Source organism: Euprymna scolopes, chromosome 34 (assembly GCF_053919585.1).
Source record: "Euprymna scolopes isolate OS-2025 chromosome 34, ASM5391958v1, whole genome shotgun sequence".
Lineage (NCBI taxonomy): Eukaryota > Metazoa > Mollusca > Cephalopoda > Sepiida > Sepiolidae > Euprymna > Euprymna scolopes.
Window position 1 is genome coordinate 79,227,802 of NC_136515.1, and position 23,076 is coordinate 79,250,877.

At 33.5% G+C, this 23,076-nt stretch overlaps 1 protein-coding gene across 1 annotated transcript in view; it reads right to left on the bottom strand.

The window, feature by feature from the left end:
• Positions 1 to 23,076, bottom strand: part of LOC145259303 (bridge-like lipid transfer protein family member 1) — a 454,810-nt gene that overhangs the window by 336,839 nt on the left and 94,895 nt on the right. The window contains 7 exon segments of the mRNA XM_080117188.1: positions 605 to 768; positions 2,686 to 2,783; positions 5,158 to 5,313; positions 6,138 to 6,255; positions 7,672 to 7,842; positions 13,622 to 13,778; positions 16,812 to 16,953. Of these exon segments, the coding sequence (XP_079973314.1) occupies positions 605 to 768; positions 2,686 to 2,783; positions 5,158 to 5,313; positions 6,138 to 6,255; positions 7,672 to 7,842; positions 13,622 to 13,778; positions 16,812 to 16,953 (1,006 nt within the window).

The window sequence follows — 23,076 nt, forward strand, 5'->3', positions numbered from 1 at the left end:
TTTGAGTTAGCCATTCTTATATGAATTATAATTATTAACATAAAAAAAATAAATCTATTAATGATGGCGATTATGCATTTGTTTACCTGAAGTGAAAACGATTCTATTTAAGACTATTGTATTATAGTATACTAGTGGGGGTGCCCAATGTTACCCGGGTGTTTAGGTGGTCTAGCAAGGACAACCGGGCGGAGGGAAGGGAGCGGGGGGTTAAAACAACAGTAGCGGAGGTGTCCGGGTGTGTGTAAGTGATGTAGTAAGGAACCCTGAAAAAAAAAGTGGTAGTAGAGGAGAGGGGAATCAAAACAACAGTAGTTATTTAAAAAAGTGGTAGGAGGCGGACATGCTCGAACCTATAACATTGAAACAAAATTTTTTTCCAATTCCGATACCAATACCTCAAAAAAGTTCCGATTTTTCAGATTCCAATTAATCATCCCAACACTAGTAATGACCCAAAGCATCACAAGTACGGCTATATATATATATATATATATATATATATATATATATATATATATATATATATATATTTATATCACAAGATAAACTTGGAAGCTGCCAAAAATATGAAAAGGGAAAACAGTTTTTTTTTTCTTTTTACCTCTTCTGCGTCAATTTTCTCCATTTTTCTTTGTGAGAATTAAACGGCCGATCCATTGTCTTCCCATCTCGGTCACAAATTTTCACGTTCTCTGCCAATGCAATTAACACATGACGACTCGTCACATTTTCAGGAAGGTACAACCGACAGTCCATGCTTTCACCCTGACCAACGAAAAACGAAAAATGAAAGAAAAAAATTATATTATAAACTAGCAGAAATACTTGGAGTTGTCCGGGAATGATTAAGGAAGTCCGTCTCTTTGCATGAAATCATTGAACTCCATGTTGTTGTATTGTCGTTACCAACATAAATCACAGACTCAACAAATTTGTCTAGTTAAACAGATGAGATAATCGAGAGCCAAGAGAAAAAAAAGGAGGAAGATGGCACGAATCATGCAGCAAACATTGGATGAAACAGTGATTACAATGAGAAGTAGCACATATTGAAGGACAAGAGAAAAGACAGAAGGGACATCACATGCGCGCATATACATAATGGCAATGTTGACAGCTGGTTTAGCTGCCCCATACCCAGCATTACAATCTCCAAAGGAAGAAAATTAAAAAAAAAGTAAATGAACATTTGGAGATATTGCAGATATATAGCATTATCATATAGTAAAAATGGTGTAAATATTCTGTACATTGCCTTTTTGGAACTTGTACAGTTTAATCAACGCATTAAAAAATGAAAATATTACAAAAAGGTTATATCGTACGTATTTGTTTTGAACTGAAGATCTCAAAAAACAAATTTTTACTTAATTTGATCGAGTAGTTTTTTTTTTTTGTTTTTTTTTTATACAGTGGAAAAACGTTTTTATGACAGCACGTTGAAGGTAGACATCTTGGAATTTTTTTTAACACGCCACGGGGAGATAACTCAATTTAAAGATTTTTATACTTCAAGTTATATATATATATATATATATATATATATATATATATATGCATATCTCCAAATATTTATTCATGGTGTTTGGTTTTGTTGTTTTATGGCAGATCAACCCTTTTTCAGATAATTTAATGTCGAATCCTGTAATTTTGAGAAAAAAAAAAATTTATGCTTGAAATTCTTTGGATTGTAAAATATTTATTCATGATGTTTAGTTTTATTGTTTTGTAGAGAAAATTGTTTTCGTGGCGCTTGTACAGTTTAGTCAAGAAATTAAAAAATGAAAATATCGAAAAAAAAAAAAAAAAAGGTTATATTGTACGTATCCGTTTTGGACTGAAGATCTCCGAAAAAAAGTTTCATTTAATTTGATCCAGTAGTTTTTTTTTTTACAGCAGAAAAACCCGTTTTTATGAGAGCGCGTTGAAGTCAGCCATTGTGAAATTTGCTGAAGCTGAACAACATGCCAAAGGGAGATAACTCAATGTAAAGTGCCAATACTCCCTTCCCATCTTTTCTTCCTAAAAAAATCGAACCTTTTGCTCGATATCATAACAAATTGTTTTTTCGCTGTAAAAAAAGAAAACTACTTGATGAAATTAAGTGAATTTTTTTTTTTTAGAGAACTTTGTTTCATAACGGATACGTGAAATATAACCTTTTTTCGATATTTTCATTTTTTAATGTCTTGACTAAACTGTACAAGTACCGTTTTTGTATATGTCATTGCAGAACACGATTTTTTTAATGGAAATCGCTCTAGACAAGGCATAAAGCTACTTGATATAAGAAGCTAAAAAAAAAAGTTTAAAAGCCAACCAACCATAAGTATTAAATGGTTAGGTTCTGACCTCAAAACAGCAATTCTTCCCCCTTTGTCAGAAACATCACTCATGGAATATAAGAATTAAAGAACAAAATAAAAAAGAGTTACGAGGCTGCCAAAAGTAAACAATTCTATTCTCATTGATTGAGTTTTGCAGAGGGAAAGGCAAAAAAAAAATAAATAAATAAACAATAACATCAATGTTTTAAGCACTCAAGTCAGAAAGCCAATATCTTCAGACAACCTGATCTAGTAACACCAGACGTTAAAAAAGAAGAGATATAACAAACAGTTCATCAGTTAGATTTTAAATTTGTGAATTTAAAATTTGATTAAATAAAAGTTTAAAACTTACCCGAATGAATATTCTCGACTGTACTTTGGGCGGTATGAAATCAACGAATGGTAGTTTGATAGACAGATCAAACATGTCGCCACAAAAGGCAACATAAACTTTAAAGAAAACAAAAAAAAGAACAGAAATGTATTAGATGTATTTAATTATGTAAACTAGCAGAACTCGTGGAAATTCCACGGTGGTTGAAAATTTTTAAAACACATTATAAATAAAAAGAATAAAAAATAAAATAAAACAAATAATGACGAGTTTAAAACAATATTTTTTAGCAAATTCTTTAACTTTTAAAGCTTAAAAAGAATTGATTTTAAAAAATTTATATTTTTTTTTAAATGAAAATTCAACACACGACACTTTTTTTTTTCTGAATAACTTTTTTAAATATGAATTCTAAATGAACAAATGTCAATTCATTTGCACATTTTTTTTATAATTTTAAAAAGAAACTGTAATAAAACAAAATTACAGCCTCTTCTTAACATGACATTTTTTTTAATTATAAAATAAAATAGCCAATTCAAAACCATAAACAAACAGCCATGTTTTTTGTTTTTTTTTTTGGTACTTGTACAGTTTAATCAATTTAATTAAAAAATAAAAATATCGAAAAACGCTTATATTGTAAATATCCGTTTTGAACTGAAGATCTCCGGAAAAAAATTTCACTTAATTTGATCGAGTAGTTTTTTTTTTACAACGGAAAAACACGTTTTTGGATTCATTCTTAATTTTTGCTTGGATTTTAGAAACGTCATGGGGAGATAACTCCAGTTAAAGCGCCGACACTCCCTCCGCATCTTTAATACTAGCTTTTCTTCCTAAAAATCGAACCTTTTGCTCGGTATCATAACAAATTGTTTTTTCGCTGTAAAACAAAAACTTGATGAAATTGAGTGAAATTTTTTTTTTTTGGAGAACTTCATTCCATAACGGATATGTACAATATAACTATTTTTTTTTGATATTTTCATTTTTTAATGTCTTGATTAAACTGTACAAGTACCTTTTTTTTTTAATTTTTAGAGAGGAAATGGTTTTAAAAAATTTTTTAACTGATAATTAAAGGGAAGTAATTTGTTTCTCATTAATTAATGTTTGTGATGATTTTTTTTGTGACACTGGATGTCCGGACAAGTAAATTAATATTTAGATAACAAAAATATGTAAAAGTTGGTGCTTTTTTACATCGCCGATCTTTAAAACCCACACATTTCAGGTAAAAACATTTGCTTACATGTCATGCGAAATTAGTCTAAATTACAAAAATTACAAAAAATCATCCCAAAAGAAAATAATTACGAGTAAAAATAAAATTTAGCGAGTATATTGGCCGTTTTAACGCAGAAGTACTGTGCGACGAATTCAGTATCACAAACTGACTTATCTCCCTTCAATAAAATCGACATAAATAACAGGTCTGCCATCTTCTACTGGATCAATTTTCATAAATTTTTGGAATTTATACTAATTTTGCTATGAAATGTAAGTACATAATGAGAATAAATAATAAAACCTTTAAAACTGCCAACAAATCTTTGTGCGTTCGATGAGTTTTATTCATCTTGAGTTAACAGAAGATCACAAGCAGTGGAGGATCAACGGCCATACACACATGGGAAGCGATAACCAAAGAACGAAGACCACAAATATGCGAAAATAGACTTTTATTAATTGATTTATGTTTTTGATCGCTCACAAGTGGACAAGCATGCGTTTGTCGAAAATACACACATACGCATTAGTGCTCTTCGATTTTTGGTTATGCTCGATAGTCATTAATTCTCTCAACGTCTTTTTCTATATTTTCATTTTGTTATTTTTTCTAATAAGTATCCAGAATATCGCAGTCGAGAGATCGGCCAGATATTAATTCTTTATCACTTCGCTACTATACAATTTATCGTCTTCACATATATTTTTTTCCAATCTTTTCACGTTTTTTTCTCTAAGTTAGTCTGCTTTATGGTTGACATGTTCCTACTACTAACAATGAGGATGGTATTAATTTCAGAGTGGATGGAATAAAATAAAGAGGAGTCCAACAGCAAAAGAAATTTTCTAACATGAAAATTACATCGCAGCAACATCATCATCATAATCAGTTCAATTTTGTTTTCTTTTTTTTTTTACTTGGTAGTCACCACTTATGAAGGCTCAAAGGCCACTTGAGGATAAGGGTTAATGAATGTAAAAAGGTAGTGTAGTAATCATTAATGGTGTAAAATGGGTAAAATCTGATTATTTATGAGAACAGCTTAACAAGAACTTGTTTACATTAGACTTGAAGGCTACCATATTGTATTCAACCGGGTTGATGTGTTGGCATGTGTTGGACAAATTTTAGAACTTGACTTCTAACCGATTTCTTTCGTTCTCTCAAATTTATCACTATTCAATAATTTAAGATTTTCATGGTGGTGTAGGAGTGGGGGTTAGAAAGTTTTCGTTTTTTTCGAGAAAGATACTTACTGTTTTCTTGGTTCTGTGATGAAGTATCAACCCAATTGTGCTGATTGGCTAACGCAACCAATTCAAATTCTTTGATAATCAAATTGATCTGCCACGTGTAAGGGACAAAATGGTAAATGTCAGGGATTTGTCGACTCGACCAATCATCAAACATGTCTGCAAGAAAAGATAAAAACTAACATTAACATACTAACACGCATAAGCACTATTTTATTTTCAACTAGCAGGCCGCCCGGCATTGCCCGGTCATAAAATACACATAATAATATTTTAATTCATGCAGAAACTGAGACATGTGCATGCAAGTCTTGCTTTTTTTAAACAGTTCACTTCTTGTAAGTAAAAAAAAAAAATACTCGAGCTAAGATTTTATTTTCAAAGTGTACAATTGGTGAAATAAATGGTGCAAGGTTCAAACCGAGTTGATGGTAGCAGTTATTATATGAGTTATACACAGTAGTAGTTATATGAATTATACACAGTGGATATATAAAAATATCAACTTCATCTGCTTCATATGTTCCCTTAAGTGCTCGGCTGAGCTCCAATCTATGGTCCCTCCTCGCCAAACTTTCACAAGAAACACACGTCTAGCAGAAAACACTATCACTAATTTCCCCCACTCTTTATCTGTGCCTAAACCTAAACGTAGATTCCATGATATTGTTATTTACTTGTATATGCTCTGTTGTTTTATGTAACAAACATTGAACTTCTAAACCACAAGGAAATTTATATTGTAACAATCCTTGAGCCTCTGAACCAAAAGGATTCATATATACAGAGGATGAAATATAATTGAAAAGGCATATTTTTCCAAAAACATAAGAGAGAGAGTATTTTGGAGTCTAATCTCATATCTCATCATTATGAACCCATACTAGAACATGTATATTAATCAATAATATAGAAAGCCAATTTTTTATCTTCTATAAATAAATAAAAAAAATTTTTTTAAAAACACAAAGACAATGCCTTACCTGAAAAGAAGGATTTCAGGTCATAAATTATGTAAACTGTGGCTTTACAAGCTGTGAAGTCGATCTGCCAATCTTGGTGGCTGTTCCACGATACTGGATATGTCGCAGTGATTGAAAACTGGGAACGGAGAGAAAAGAAGACAGGTTTTAAACAAATTAAGAGAAACAAAACTTATTTTAAATAGACAACATTTGAATGAAGGCAGGGGGTCTTTACACAGCACAACTGATTTATACAGGATGTGTCGAAGTTTATGTTTTTCTTTTGTGTTTTTGCTCCATTTCATTTGCATACGTGTAAGCCAGTGCTTACCAGAACAAGAACTAAATGAAGACGAATGGAAAACTATGTAATCAATGTGATTGTCGGGACGAGACATGGCTTCACAGGTGAAAGGAATCCTGAGCATGAGGTCAAAGTGCATTCAGTAGTGAGACCATAACTTGGAAGTGTTACGTAATATTAAATCACACGTTAGTTATGACTATTATAATCTGAAGTGATAGTACTTGTCAGAACTTAGTTTGTACAGTGTTTACAAAATATACACATAAAAAAAAAAACATACAAAAAAAATTACTATCACATTCATTTGGCAAGATGAGGAGGTTTGTGTAGGTATTCTTCTATAATATAAATCTCATCTGTCTGTTTAAATGTATGTATGTTTGTATCTCTGCCTAAAACTTTCGACAGATGCGACAAATTTTCACAAGATCAGTATTATTTTGAAGCTCGACCCTTCGGACGACAAATATAAAAAAAATTGGCCAAAAACATTAATTTCTTCACCCTCAACCGGATACTTTTCTACAGGGAGGAGGTCGCTTTTTTCGCCAATATTTTCAAAAGTCATCCCCCCCTTTTCGATTGTCTAGCCTTAAGTTAAACCTACATCACTTCCAGTTTTGTGAGGGACGCAACAGCAAGCACGTCATTTCTTTTTTTCACATTCTTTTCCTCTTTTGCAGTACGGGTTCAAGCCTGCCTGCCTACTACCACTTTTTTTTTTAATGCTGAACACACACCTACAAACACCCAGGCTAGTTTCCACACAAAAGCTAGAATAAAAATAAATTGAAAAAGTTCATTACGAATTAAAAAATACAGATAGAGCTATATATCAGTACATGACATTACAAATGGGAAGTCCCAAGTGGCATGCAGCAAAGAATATTTTGAAATCTTTATTTTCTTTGATTATCCAACCAGAATGGAACAAAGCTCAGGTGTTTCAATATAATTTTTTTTTTTTTTTTTGAATGAGGGAGGGTCCCTTACCACACAAACACACACACACATGCTCAAAGCACAATTTATACAGATACAGGATGTATCAAACTTACGTTTTCTCTTGGATTTTTTTTTTTTTAAATACTTGTAAACTAGTGCTTGCACCCTTGGCAATCACCATGAAAACACAACCAGAATAGAAGATGAAGGCAAAGAAAACATCATACACAAACATTGGGATCGTCGACTGTCGAGGGATGCATATGGTATTACATATTTCTGATGTTTTAGAATACTAACCTCAAGTGTTTCACAGTCAACTAATGAACGGAACTGGAGACTGGTTGTAGCATCAAGTAATAATAATTGACCGGTTATTTTGGTAGAATATCCATCCTCTCCAATGATCCATGGAATGTTAGCTTCCACATATGAACCTTGCCCCGTGTTCATATGTATAGCCTGATTTACCTACAAGAACAAAAACGACAAAGTAAAAAGTGAGAATCTAAAAATACAAGGTGCTTTCAATAAGTTTTCAGACTTTTTTTTTTTTTCATATCGCCACTTTTATTGATAGTACACACATGAAACTCTAGCTCCCTTTGAAGTAATCTCCTCCGGCTGCAATGCACTTGTTGTATCATTCCAACAACTTCTGGAAGACCCCATGCAAGTCCTCTTGTGTGAGCGTGTCAATGACCATGGTCACAACCTCTTTAATTTCCTCAATTGTCTCCTAACGACAACCTCTAACGTTTTCCTTGAGTTTAGGTAATAATCAAAAATCACAGGGAGTAAGATTTGGACTATAGAAAGAGTGAGGAACTGTTTTGATGCCCATCTTGGTCAAATGTGACAAGGATGGAGCATCTTCAGAACAAACTTTGCACAAATTTTCTGCATCTTCAGTTCCTCGCGAATAATAATCTATACAGTTCCCACACTGACATTAAACTGTGCACTTATTATCTCTATAGATACACAACAATCCTTATCCATGAAATTCTTTATTTGGTCAATCAACTCTGGTATTCTAATTTCCTTACTCCTCCCATACCTCTCATCATCCCTCACAGACTCCCTGCCTTCCTTGAATCTCTTATACCACTCAAAAACTGATTCTTAATTCATGCAAGATGGTCCAAAAGCAGTCTGAAGCATTCCATATGTTTTTGTGGCATTCTTCCAAGTTTAAAACATAATTTTATTGCATATCGTTCTTCTAAAGTGTCCTCACATTCTGATCACATTTTTGAAATTCACCAGCTATGACAATCAGGTTTTAGTAGGATGTATTCCAATTCCTGCTGTAGCTGTTCATATGAACCTGGAATCATAAAAATTGGTCAGTTATCTGGTAAGCTATATAGAAATATCATATTTAATTTTCAAGAGTCTACGACAATTTTAAATACCTGTACAAAAAAAAGTCTGGAAACGTATTGAAGACACTGCATATATTATACCAATCTAATAAGAATGTTTTTTTTTCAACATGAAAATAAATTAGAACTTATTTTTACTATAAGATTTTTTGGATTCTTGTCAAGAATACTGCCTATATTGAAAGACAAAAAGAAAATAAAGTTTTTATGAGTAAGCAAAAAAGGACCATCTCATGTTGCCATCTTAAAGAAACAAGAGCTGATAACTCTGTATTTTGTGAGATTAGCCTTGTAATGCCTACAACTTCCCATTAATCGCTTAAAATCATTTAAAATTGATTTTCTTTATAAAAATAAAACTACTTGATCGATTTACGTCATTTTTGGAATATCATCTTTTCATTCGTACGGTATAAAGATTTTTCTGTATTTTTGTTTTTCAATCTAAGGCGAATTTGGGACAACTACCGGTTTCTTTAGTATGAAATTATTTTACCAAGAAATACATTGCAAATGATTTTTTAGTAAAAAAAATAAAATAAAATAAAAAATAATCTAACTTTTTTACATCAATTTAAACTAAAAACAATGTTATTTAATTGTCACGTCGCAATTAGTTAAATATTACTGCATTATTACTGGGTCTGTGACAACAGAATATTCTTTTCATTCTTTTGACTCTCAAGTATATATCCGACGCAGTAAGACTGTCAATCAACGGAGGACCACATCCGCCTATATAAAAACATAAAATATTAACGGATATATACTCAAGAGTCAAAACAACAAAAAGAATATGTTGTTGTCACATATTATTACATAGAACATGATTGTGATATTCGCTATTAATTGTAACAAGATGAACATCAGTTACTTTCCCTGATTTGATGCTATTTATTTGGTACTTGTACAGTCTTGATTAAAGACATTAAATAAATGAAAATATAAAAAAAAAAGGTTATATTGTATGTATTCGTTATGGAATGAAGTTCTCTGAAAAAAAATTTCACTTAATTTCATCAAGTAGTTTCTATTTTATAGCAAAAAAACAAAAACAATTTGCTATGATACAGAGCAAAAGGTTTGATTTTTAGGAAGAAAAGCTGTTATTAAAGATGGGGAGGGAGGGTCAGCACTTTAACTGGAGTTATCTCCCCGTGGCGTGTTCAACAAATTTCATAATGGCTGACTTGAATGCGCTCTCATAAAAACGTGTTTTTCTGCTGTAAAAAAAAAAAAAAAAAAAAAAAATACTCGATCAAATTAAATGGAATTTTTTCAGAGATCTTCAGTCCAAAACGGATACGTACAATATAACCTTTTTCCGATATTTTCATTTTTTAATGTCTTGACTAAACTGTACAAGTACCGTTTATTTATGTATGAACTTAAAATGTTTTTGAAAACTATATTGATTAATAATTAATTTTCTATCTTATCGTTTTTTGCAATTTTTGGATATGTTACTAATTTCGACATGACAAAGTAGATACCATTTGTTTCACTTGAAACTCAATATTTTGATTTTCGCTCTTATAAGGAAGAAGCACCAAATCATATTTTAGTGTTTTTTTTTATGATGCAAAAATTTACTAATGATTTCACCATGACTAATGTTTGTGCAAAATTTCAAAAAAATTCAAGGACTGGTTATTGAAACAAGTGCAAACAAATGGATGGACAAACAGGTCCAACCTCTCTTTTGTTGGGGGGGGGGGGGCCAAAAAAATCATCTTTGAAACAGATGTTCAAAAAAAGTTTAATACACTGATCTTGAAAAAAAAATTTTAAGAGAAAGTACTTGTACAGTTTAATCAAGACATTAAGAAATGAAAATATCAAAAAAAGGTTATATTGTACGCATTCGTTATGGAATGAAGTTCCCCCCCAAAAAAAATTTCACTTAATTTCGTCAAGTAGTTTTTATTTTACAGTGAAAAAACAATTTGTTATGATACCGACCGAAAGGTTCGATTTTTAGGAAGAAAAGCTAGTAATAAAGATGGGGAGGGAGTGTCGGCGTTTTACATGTCGGAGTTATCTCCCCGCAGCGTGTTCAAAAAATTCCATAATGGCTGACTTCAATGCGCTCTCATAAAAACATGTTTTTCCACTGTAGAAAAAAAAAAAAATACTCGATAAAATTTTTTTTTTTCAGAGATCTTCAGTCCACAACGGATACATACAATATAACCTTTTTTCGATATTTTCATTTTTTAATGTCTTGATTAAAATGTACAAGTACCAAAATAAAAATATTTTTTTCATATAATTAAATTTAACTGTAAGTTTTGTGTTAGTTTTGCTTTTGAATTTCTCATCTGGTGGTGTTTACGTTGACTTTTTCTGGAAACTTTTCCAGCTGATCACCATAAACTCCAGAAAGATACTGACACAGCTTACTGTAATTTCTTTTGTTTCTTTTGATTTAATTTGTTTGAAATTAAATTTGACAAATTTCCAAGTCATACACTTATTTAAACTAGTTTTAGCAGCAGTTTTATATGATCTTGATTGTATGATGTGGACTAAACAACTAGCCAATCGCATTGAGGCGTTTCAAAATCACGTAATGCATTTCATTAAACTTTTTGGCCGCATCAAACGATCAACCACTGGCCTCTCAAAGTTATGCTTTGAGGGTATATTAGAAGGTAAAAGAGGCAGAGGAAAGCCAAGGAGAAGATGGAGAGAAAATGTTTTTGATTTGATATCTCTCAAAAGCTGGGCGTCCATCTACCAACTTGCCCTGGATTGAAAGGAATGGTGAAAAATAAGTAATGTGGGTTCGCAATCCGTACCAATCAGAAGACGTGACACCTAATGATGTACATCATACAAATTTTTCTTTATTTTCATTTTAGGAGGAATTCTGGACAAGAGTGATCTTTATGAACCCTCCTCTCTCTCTCTCTCTCATATATATATATATATATATATATATATATATTTTTTTATAAACGTTTATTTTTTAAATATTGTTTTTTTTTTTGTTTTGTTTTTTTTACAAGGTAGTCACATCTTATCAGGAATTTGTTTATGCTGGACTTGAAGACATCCAAGTTGTAGTCAGGTGGGAAACAGGCAAACGGAACAGAGTTCCACAGGCGTGCACTTCTAAGAAAGTAGCCTTGTTCATGGAATCTACGTTTTGGTTTTGGCACAGATAAAGAGTGGGGGAAAATTTTTGACAGTGGTTTCAGCTAGACGGGTGTTTATCTGTGGGAGAGAGGTTGCAGGGAAGAGAAAAAGGCATCCCCCACTAAGCCACAAAGTCTATTTTGTACTCCGTCAAGGCAGGATAGACTGTTTTTAGCAGCTCCTGCCCAGATGTGGCAGCAGTACTCCATCCTTGGACGTACTTGGCTTTTATATAGATAGAGAATTGCATCAGGGGTAAGATATCTTCTGGAGCGGTAGAAGGATCCTATCATTTTTCCAGCAACCTTGGCAACTGACTTAATGTACGTGTTCCATTTCAGGTCAGAAGTAAAGGTCCAGCCCAGAAGCTAATCAAAACATGGAGCCTCCCCTACACAAGAGCCATCCATTTCAATTGATGCCAGATGGGGATCAGAGCGTTGATGATTTAAAGTTAGGAGCTTGGTTTTAAATGCATTAACAGTAACCAGCCACCTCTCCCCCCCACACTGTACCATGCGCTCGAGATCAGAGGAGAGAGAATCAGAGAGAATTTTGTCATTTACGGCCTTTGATGTGTTGCCATAGATGGTTGTGTCATCAGCATAGATGTCAACGAATGATTTAAGTATGTGTTTTGGGAGATCATTGATGTAGATCAGGAAGAGAGGTAGGCCCAGGATGGACTCCTGAGGGACTCCAGCATTAATACATCGAGTCTCTGATTTCTGCCCATCAACCACTACTCTTATGAGCCTATCAGAGAGAAAAGATTTAATGATTGAGAAAACATTTCCAGTTATACCGTAGCTGGAAATCTTGTGAAGTAGGCCCTTATGCCATACCTTATCGAAGGCCTTTGATATGTCAAGAGCAATTCCCCTAGAAAGGAAGCCTTTGTCAAGAGATTCACTAATCCTATGAGATATAACCGTTAGCACATATGCTGTAGATCTAGCAGAACGGAAACCATATTGCATGTCACTAAGAAGGTTATTTCTGCTGAGGTGGTTGACTACTTCTCTATTTATTGTGGATTCCAGCAACTTACTCATGACACACAGGAGACTTATTGGTCTGTACTGAGAGGGAGACGACTTATAACCTGAATTCTTAAATACAGGGCATACTGATGAGGTTTTAAGGGTGTTGGAAAGCACTTCTCCTTAAGGCAACGCTTAAACAGTTTTGTAAGTATGGGGGCAAGTTCTGGTTGGAGCTTTTTCAGCACCATAATTGGAATGCCGTCAGGGCCAGTCGCTTTACTGGAATCAAGGTTCTTAATTAGCTTGGCGACCTCACGCACAGATATTTGTATGTTGCATAGCATGTCTGTTATAGGAGGAAATACTGGGAGTTGATGGCCTTCGTCGCATAGGGTAGAATTAGCTGCAAAGTACTTGGCAAATAGTTTGGCCTTGTCTGATGCTGACGAAATGACCTCAGGTCCATTGATGATGATTGGCCAGTTGCTTTAACAGTTGCATTGTTAATTTCAATGTATACCATTTTCGTTTAACGGGTTGAGACTCATGGTAAAAACTGAATCACTGTTAATTTCGAGCAAAGCTCAATGTATCTATTTTATAGGTGCAGAGCATATATAGTACAAAACTTGTTTGAAATTCAAAGACTAACATTTTTTTCTTTTTTGTAACTTTTTATATAAGCAAAACTCATTTGAAGCAAAAGAAGAAAAAAAATGAAACAAGAATTCTTACTGAATTTTTTGTGAAGAGAATGTCAATAGTTGCATCGGCAATAATGCTCATTCGGAACTCAAATGCTTTGTACTGTCTTATCTCGCCTGGACTCGGATTTTTTGTAGGCTGCAATGGTTGATAATCTGCAGGAAAGAAGAATTTCCAAAGATGTTCCCTGAAATAATCAAGAAATGCTGTTAAAGTTTTTTTCACACGTTTGTTTTTTTATTTTAAATACAGAAGAAAACATAATTTAAAACACTTGCCACATACACAGCATAACACAAATATTAAGACACATTGAATTGACGATGCTTTAAAAATATTCCTTAGTCTGTCTATTCCACTTTTTCTAGGAAACTACTGCGCTGATATGACTGAAATTTTGTATGGGCCTTTGTTATGATAAAGTCCATACAATGCAGTTAGGGATTAATAGGGATTAGTATTCATTTAAAAATGAGCACAAATTTAACCATATTCAACCATTAATTTGACATAAAGCATTCATTCTCAGTCAACAAGCTATAACTTTTGCCCAATTATATTGTAACAAAGCGCATATGAAAATAGCAGTAGCAGCTGCAGGATGGATGGCAAGTGATTGTATTAGCAGCAGGAGCAATGTTTGAACACATATTCAAATTAGGAATGGTGTGCGAGCTGCTGCAAAAAGAATACAAAAAAGGATAAATGGTCGGAGAGAAAAAAGTTGATGCCGAAGGAGACGGATATGTAAAGTGGAAGCGAGAATAAGCCAGCTGTGGCTGGCGTGCAGTTAGAAAAAGAGAAACACAAGCCAGGCTAGATGGTCATGTGACAGTGAGAGACTTTTTAAATGGTATCGAGTCGAGAGAGTAACGGTAATAAATGATTTTGTTAAAGGAAAAGATTTTTTTTATTTTTCTTACTTGTACCTTTTCGACGGTGGCGAATAGCGTGGAGGTCCAAGAGAAGTTTGGACTGTAACAAACACGGACATATTACAATGTTCTAGTTTATATACTACTATACTTTTGCCCAGTTTTTAATGGCTTAAACGTTTAATTATATATAATCTTGATATTAATAAATTTGCGTAACCATTTCTTGTGTCTGTATGCATATTTCTCGCATCAATGTAACTTTTATAATTACGTGATAAATTTATATACAGTACATAGTAATTGTACGGTAAATGTGTAATAATTAGTGTTGGGACGATTAATCAGAATCGGGGATTGAGAAAATTCTGCCAAGTTTTTGATGCCAAAAACCAATTCTTGTAATTGTTTACTATCAAACTGAACAAGAAGCATGATTATACAAAAAAGTAAATGTTGCATCAGTTAATATTATACGATCCTTGTAATTGTTTATTATTTTGTTTGTTTTTTATTTAAAAACTAGCAGGGGGTACCCGGTATGGCCCGGGTGTTTGTAGGTGCGTGTGTTAGGGGGATGGGGTGATCAAAACAATCCTGTTTTAAAAAAAAAACGTTGGCCGGGTGTTTGGAGGTGTAAAAGAAAAAAAAAGTTTTAGTAGGAAAGTAGGCTTGAACCCCGAACCTTTGAGGTGGAGGTGGAAACGAAATGGAAAAAAAACCCTGGGACCTAACTATCTCGGCCACGAGAGAAGATGAATGAAAAGCATCGTAATTTAACGTTTATAAAATGAAATTAACAGGTGCGAGAAGTTTAAGTCGCGTGATGTTTGACCTTGAAACATGACGCGGCTGCAAGCCAGTTTTAGCTTGTTTTATACTGAAAAGTGAAAGAAACACGCGGCGATCAAAATATCTGGAAAATATAGCACGTGAAAGTCGGGCAAATTAAATACACACACGATCCTCGTTCTTAAGTCATAGATATTATCATTTAGACGTGATATAAAAAGTTTTAAGAAGAAGCGAGCCGAGCGAGAAGGCCGACGAAAAAAGCCTTTTACAGACATACACAAAAAGCCAACATACATACACACATTTTCGCTTTTATATATAGAGATGGATTTTCCATAACTGCTACTAAAGATAAAATGGTAAATGTGTATTGGCTTTAAACTACAAACAAAATAAAAATGTATAGATCAACCACACAAGTATATTTTTACGCTCACAAAAATATATTACATGGTTTTTGATGATAATCTCAAGAAAAACAACTCTAAATGGAAATATTAAGTGATTTTAAAAGAACTGGAATCAGTAATTGTATCAGGATCGTCCTATCACTAATAATAATATTATCTAATTAAGATAACTGTTGCTTTCTTTGATTATGATTGTAGAGCTAATAATAGATAACAGATCCCAACATACATGGCATTCAATCTTCATCTTCGTTATTTCATAGGTAAATATTTCTTATCAAGCTTCATGATCTGTAGAAAGACATTTTAATCTGCTGCGAATATAGTTTTATGTTCATGAACACATTTGTGCATACGTTAATAAGAATTTATTTATTTTCGGACTGTTATCTTAATCTTCATAGTTGCTATCTCACCACATTTCGGCCAACTAATCCTCTGGCCTTCCTCAGGTGGTTAACCACGAAAAGATAGGAATACTGAGTCTCTTAACTGTATCCGCAGTAATTACTGCCTTTCATAGTTGTTGTCTTCTCACCATGTTTTGGTCAATTGATCCTCTGGAAACGCAGAGATTCAACACCTCTATCCACAGCACCACAGGCCCCAAGGTGACCATTGTCTGAAGATAGCGGTTTCAATCCTACCCAAAGCCGGCCAGATATTATACCTATGATTGACACTCACATCTTAGCTGTTAATATACCGAGAAAATACATAGTGCCTCTTAGTTCTTCAGGTCTCCAATGTTTTTGTCTTGGAGGAAGAGGAATTGACAGATTATTTAAATATTTCTTGTGTCTGCACAAATAATTAACAAGAACACGGAAAGTAAAAGTTATAACAGTAATATATTAGGAAGAAAAGTGATATACATATTTACATGTCTTCAGATATACTTCAGTTGGAGATATTCCGGCAGGTGGCGTGTTGCATGTCTTACTGGAGGCAACATAGGCGTCTTGCCTATTTGGCAGTCATTGCAGGACTCTCCCGGTATTGGTGATTGATACCTTTATATATCTCACTCACCCACCTATGTTAATTAGTGGGCGTCTCCACAACAATATTCATGCAAACTATGTGTGGATAGAGGAATAATAAAATGAAAAATTAAATTAAAACCCAACAAAAATGTACCTTTGTCTGTCAGCCCAAGGGCCATAGTTAAAATCTGTGTTCTTGCCACATTTCAAATCAAATCCAAAGCATGGGTATGTTCTTCGAACAACAACTTCACCATCAGCAAGGTGAACCAATTCTGGTTCATGTGGAACTAAGCCTGTAAAGAAAAAAAATTTTAGAAAAAATGTCTTAGCTTTTATATAAATACTAGCAAAAGTAACCATCATTGACTGGGTTCAAAAACAGCCTAAAGAAGAATGGACTCTGATTTATGAAAGTATGATAGGTTATGAAACGGAAGGGTTGTAAAGAGATAGCTTCGAATTTGGGGGTATCAAAACCAAAGCAAAATATGATTAAAGTAAAAATAAAATAGATAAACCCCATAATTTATTATACCATACCTGTTCACACTGAAACACTTATCACAATATTCTGTGGATCTATATTAAAAAACCTTGTTAAACTTTGTGACATATTTCCATTCTATGGAGGTCAGGCGTGAACGGACACCCCATAATTTTATTATACCATATTTCTTCAAACTGAAAAATAATTATCAAAGTATACTTACGCAGATAGATATGAAAAGTCGGGTTTGTATTACTGTACATATAAATTCTAAAAAGTTGTAAAAAAATATATATATAACAAATAAATGTTATCAAAGGCAAGATAAGTTACTTTTCTACCAAACTGGATATATTTTTCGTGTTTTTATTCAATGTAACAGGTTTATTCAGCTCGAAAACCATACAGTTTTTACCGAATGTATTGGAAAATTCAAGATGGCGTCTGACTCTCCCTTTAACACGGTAAGTTTGGGAAAAGGTGTTATAAATAAAAAACTAGACAAAATACTGTGAAAAATCCGCCGAATATATGTCAACCTATGTCACGGTAACATATATTGAGCGGGTTTGCCTTTGATAACATTTATTTGTTATATATTTGTCTTTTGACAACTTTTTCGAATCTATGTGTACAGTAATACAAACCCGAAAAGTCTTTATTAAAGTTTGTGCCTATTTCCATTCTATGGAGGCCAGGCGCAAACGCAGACCCCACAATTTTACTATACCATCCCTATTTAAGTTAAAACATACTTATCAAAGTATTCTTATGTACATCTATATCAAAAACACTTGTAAACGTTTTTTTTTAATTTTTAAATTTTATATTTCCATACTTTGTGAACCAGGTGCGTATGCAGACCCCACAATTTTAATGAATCATCATTATGCCAGATCAAACATACCCATGCCTGTGTCTCGATACATCTTCTATCATTATATGTGATCAGTTTTCTATAATAGTCAACCATATAGGAGCCTATTCGTGACCATACACACGCACAGACGTTCAGCTTTTATATAAATATATATTAGGTTGAGAAGAAAGTTCTCGTGGAATTTTTAATTTTGATTTCAAATGATGTATTTTAAGTTTTTGTTGTAATACCTTTACTTTATTATATAAATAGCGTTTTTCACTCTATTTAATCGTTTGAATTACGATCGTTTTAAAACAATTATGTCCTCTTTTCACAACGCTGGATACAAGATGGAAAAAAGTAAATTCTCACAATTTTCCTATTTCAATTCAAGCTAGACCAAAAAGCGATATCAACAAAGTGAGTGGCCCAGGAACTATTACTGAACATACTGCACAATGGTGGTTTAAGAAATTTCATGGCAGTGAAGAGACAAAGATGATGAGCATAGTGGTTGGCCATCAAATGTTGACAACGATCAATTAAGATCTTAGTTGAAGCCAATCCATGCACAACTGTTTGAGAACTTGCTTTTTTTTTTTTTTTTTTTTTTTTTTTTTACATGGTGGTCACCACTTATCAAGGCCCGGAAGCCACTCAGGGATAAGGGCTATTGCAAGTACAGTACGTTAGTGTGGAGATTTAATGAAGTGTTTACTTAAGCGGGCGGTTCATTAGGAATTTGTTTACATTGGACTTGAAGACATCCAGGTTGTAGTCAGGTGGGAAGCAGGCAGACGGAACAGAGTTCCACAATTTCTAACCACTTGAGAGATTGGAAATACAAAAAAACTTGATAAATGGGTGCCTCACGAATTGAACATAACCAAAAGTAATGGCATTATGAAGTATCATTTTTCCCTTCTTTTATGCTATAAGAACGACACATTTCTCAACCGGGTCGTGACTGGCAATGAAAACTGGGTTCTTTACGACATGTTCAGCTCAGTGATTAGGCACTGACAGAGCTACACATCACTTCCCGAAGCCAGAGTTGCACCAAAAGAAACTCATGCTGACTGTTTGGTAGTCTGCAATCGGTTTCATCCATTAGTTTTTTTGAACGCAGGCGAAACCATTACAGAAGAAAAGTACTGTGAACAAATGGATGAAATGCATCAGAAACTTCGACAACAACACCCAATATTAGTCAACAGAAAAGGCCCAATTCTCCACCACGACAATGACTGACAACATGTTGCTAAACTGACCCTGCAGAAATTGAACAAATTGGGCTACGAAACTGCCTCATCCGCCGTACTCTCCAGACCTCTCACCTACTGATTACCACTTTTTCAAGCATCTTGACAACTTTCTGCTTGAGAAATGCCTCAAAATCCTAAGCAATATCAAAAACACCTTCAGCAACTTCATTGCCACCAGAATGCGAGATTTTTACATTACTGGCATTTGGTTTTGCATTGGCGAACGTGTGTTGATTCTGATGATCTTATTTCGAGCAATACATTTTTGTTTGAGCCGAGATATGCTCATTTGAATTTTCAAGTTAAGAGCCGCAAGAACTTATTTGTCAACCAGATAATATATACAAGTATATATCCAGTAATGACATTGTCTAGTCTAATAAAGTTATCTTGCTAGATTTTCAAAATCAGACTCACATACGAATTTGTCTGATATGTCCATATTTGATTCGAAATAGAATTTTTTGTACCTCATATACACATTTGAACTAGTCTAACACATATTTGTGGCCCTGGATATGACCTTAAACTATATCTGATGGTGAGGTCCCAGCTTGCGGGCTTTGGAGAATGTGGAGCCATCCTTTAATTGCCATTGCTTCCAGGTCCACTCTGACCCGGAGTGGTAGTACCTATTAAGGTCCTAACTATGGGTTAAATAGAAACGGACTCCAAAAAAAAAAAAAATATATATATATTTTATTAAAAAATTTTTCTTCAAAATCACTGGATTTGCCATTAAGTAACCTGAAAAGGGTTGATATGACATAAAACCAAAACAACCAACTAACACATACTTGAAGGAATATTTTCCGAACTATCATACAATATATACTTTCAAGTAAAAAAACACAATGCAAACAAAGTAAAAAAAAAATATAAATATATACATATATATATATATATATATATATATATATATTGTAGCTTATTCCACTGGGAGGGGGGGGGTCATAAAATATGCTTAAATATGATGTTTTAAAAAAACCAAGACACGGAATAATAAAATAATGTTAAAAAATACACATTGTTGGTGACTACTCCCTTATTTAAATATACATCTTTCTCTCGTTGGAATTTCTTAACCCATTTTATATATATATACACATATATATATTGTACTAATAAAAGTGCATATCTTATTCCACTTGGAGGGGGGGGGGGCAATAAAATATGATGTTTTAATTTGTTCCAGATTTTGTATATCATAGAGTTGTGATTTCAAAAGTAAAAAAAAAATATTTGGGTGCCATCTGCTATAATCGAAACTGAAAGCAAAGCTATAGCGTTCAAAGCTGGTGATGTTACCACTGTACCAACGTGACATGCATATGAACTGATTAAAAATTTAAAATTAAAATAAACTAAGACGAATGTACAAAATGTATAATGATGTTTTCAATTTTGGCCCCTTAAAAACTGTTATAACCAGCTAAAGTCCCATAAAAGAATGGTCCATAAAAAATTTCATCATTTGAGACCCCTAGCGCCGCTCTGCAATTTTTAGTTTCAGAAGAGATAGCATTTGAAAATATGGAGACAGACATAAAGCCTTTTATATATTAGATTTGCTTCAGTTTTACACCTTTGCATTGTATTGCCATTTATAAATTTACTTTACAGAATTTATAGTCATTTGTTCCTTTCACTGTTACTGGCATTAAGATAGTTTTTTTTTTTTTAATCAGTTTCTTCCTTAAAATACTTATTTCAGACAAAACAAAGTGTGTAAAAAATTCAAAGTCATCAAAATTACTTTCCATCATTAAAGGGAAATAATCATGTCATAACTTTCTATTGAGTTACTTTCCTACAACAGCAAAATGTTCTAAAAAATTGTTTTAAAACAATGCAATGGCTTAAAGTGGTTAAAAAAAAAAAAAAAGGCCTTTTTAACAAAAATAATTTAATTAGGAAAAAAAATAAATACATTTTTATCTTTTGTCAATAGTTTTTTTGGGTTTTTTTTAGGGAAATCGCTTGAAACAGGGCATGAAGCCACTTGATGTAAGGAGTTAAAAGAAATACTACTTCAAGATCTTGCCAACAGTAAGTGTTAGGTGGAATAGATTTGGATCCAGAAAACAGCAATTCTTCACTCTATGTCAGAAACATCACTCATGGAATATAAGGACTAAAGGACAAATAAGGAAAACGAAAGTTACGTAGCTGCCAAAAGTAAACCCAAGATTCACTTTCAACATGCTTCAATTTAACCTAAAACAATGAATTGCTCTGTGACCCCATTGCAATTTAAAAAGAATTTTAAAGTACAGTAGAACCCCGGGATACAGCATTAATCCATTCTGGATCATTTGGGATCATAAGGTGAAATCACCATATTGCAGGGCATAAGCAAAATTATATACAGTACTTAATAAAAATTAGTAACAAAATACAGTACAGTATATAATACACATGGATATAATCAAATAACATTATAAATACCACTATAAGGTGGGGCAAATATTGTAATCAGGGTCTAGAAAAACATTGTATTCCACACTGTAACCGGAAAAAAATGTATCCCGTGGTCAGCATATCCCGGGGTTCTACTGTATTTAAACTGTCAAATAGAATGTCTATTGCCTCAACATAAGAACAGATTCTTCTGCATTGGTTGGTTGGTTGGTTGGTTGTTTTTGTTTTATGGCATATCAACCTTTTTCAAGTTATTAATGCCGAATCTAGTTATTTTGAGGAACGATTTTTAACGGAGTATATTTGTTTTTTAAGTCGGATTCTATTTAACCCATAGTTGGGACCCTAACAGGTACTACCACTCCGGGTCAGAGTGGACCTGGGAGCAATGGCAATTAAAGGGTGGCTCCACACTCCCCAAAGCCCGCAAGCTGGGGCCTCACCACTGGATATAGTTTAAGGTCATATCCAGGACCGATTATTCTGGAGGTTCCCATTTACTTCTCTCCCCACAAGTACAGAGTAAGACTCAAGGTCCATTTTTAATGTCGGGGAAATCCAAGTACCTAAAAAGCGGCACGTTGAATTGGGATAATAATTTAAATCGCCCCCTAGTTTAGTATTTCTCCTTCATTAATTGAGGAAATAAAAAAAATTAAGTGCAATATCAGAACAGATATTAGACTTCATTCTTAGCCAAAACACCAAGGAAATTGCATTAATTTCATGTATTGAAACAAAGTTTGTAAAAATCTAAAACTCACCAAAAATTACTTTACTGTTCTTCGTAAACAATTTTTTTTTTTACTTCTGGGTGAGTCTGGATAGGTAAAAATAGGGTGCTTGTTTAGATTAGTGATCTTTTAAACCAACGCATTTCGGGTGAAAACATTACATACTTGCATATCATTGTAAAATTAGTATAAATTCAAAAAAATTACGAAAAATGATACAGTAGATGGTGTGATTTATTTTAAATAAAAATGGTTGGATCATTATACTCCTCCAGTAGATATCTCACTTCTGATGCAATTCTCTACCTGTATAAGTACATCCTAGGATGAAGTACTCTTGCCACATCTGGGCAGAATCTGCTCAGAATATCCTACCCTGCCTTGACAAAGTTTAAAACCGACTTTGTAACCTAGCAGGCAATGCCCTTTTCTCTTGTTTGCAACCTCTTTTCTACAGAAGTCAGATTGTGAGCCTTTCTCTGCTCTATCATTATTTTCATGACGAGTGTTCGACTGAGCTCCAATCTATGGTTCCCTTCTTGCCAATCTTTCACAAAAACACTTGTCTAGCCAAAAACACTATCAACAAATTTCCCTACTCTCTATTGGTGGCTAAACCTAAACATGAATTCTATCAACAAAGCTTC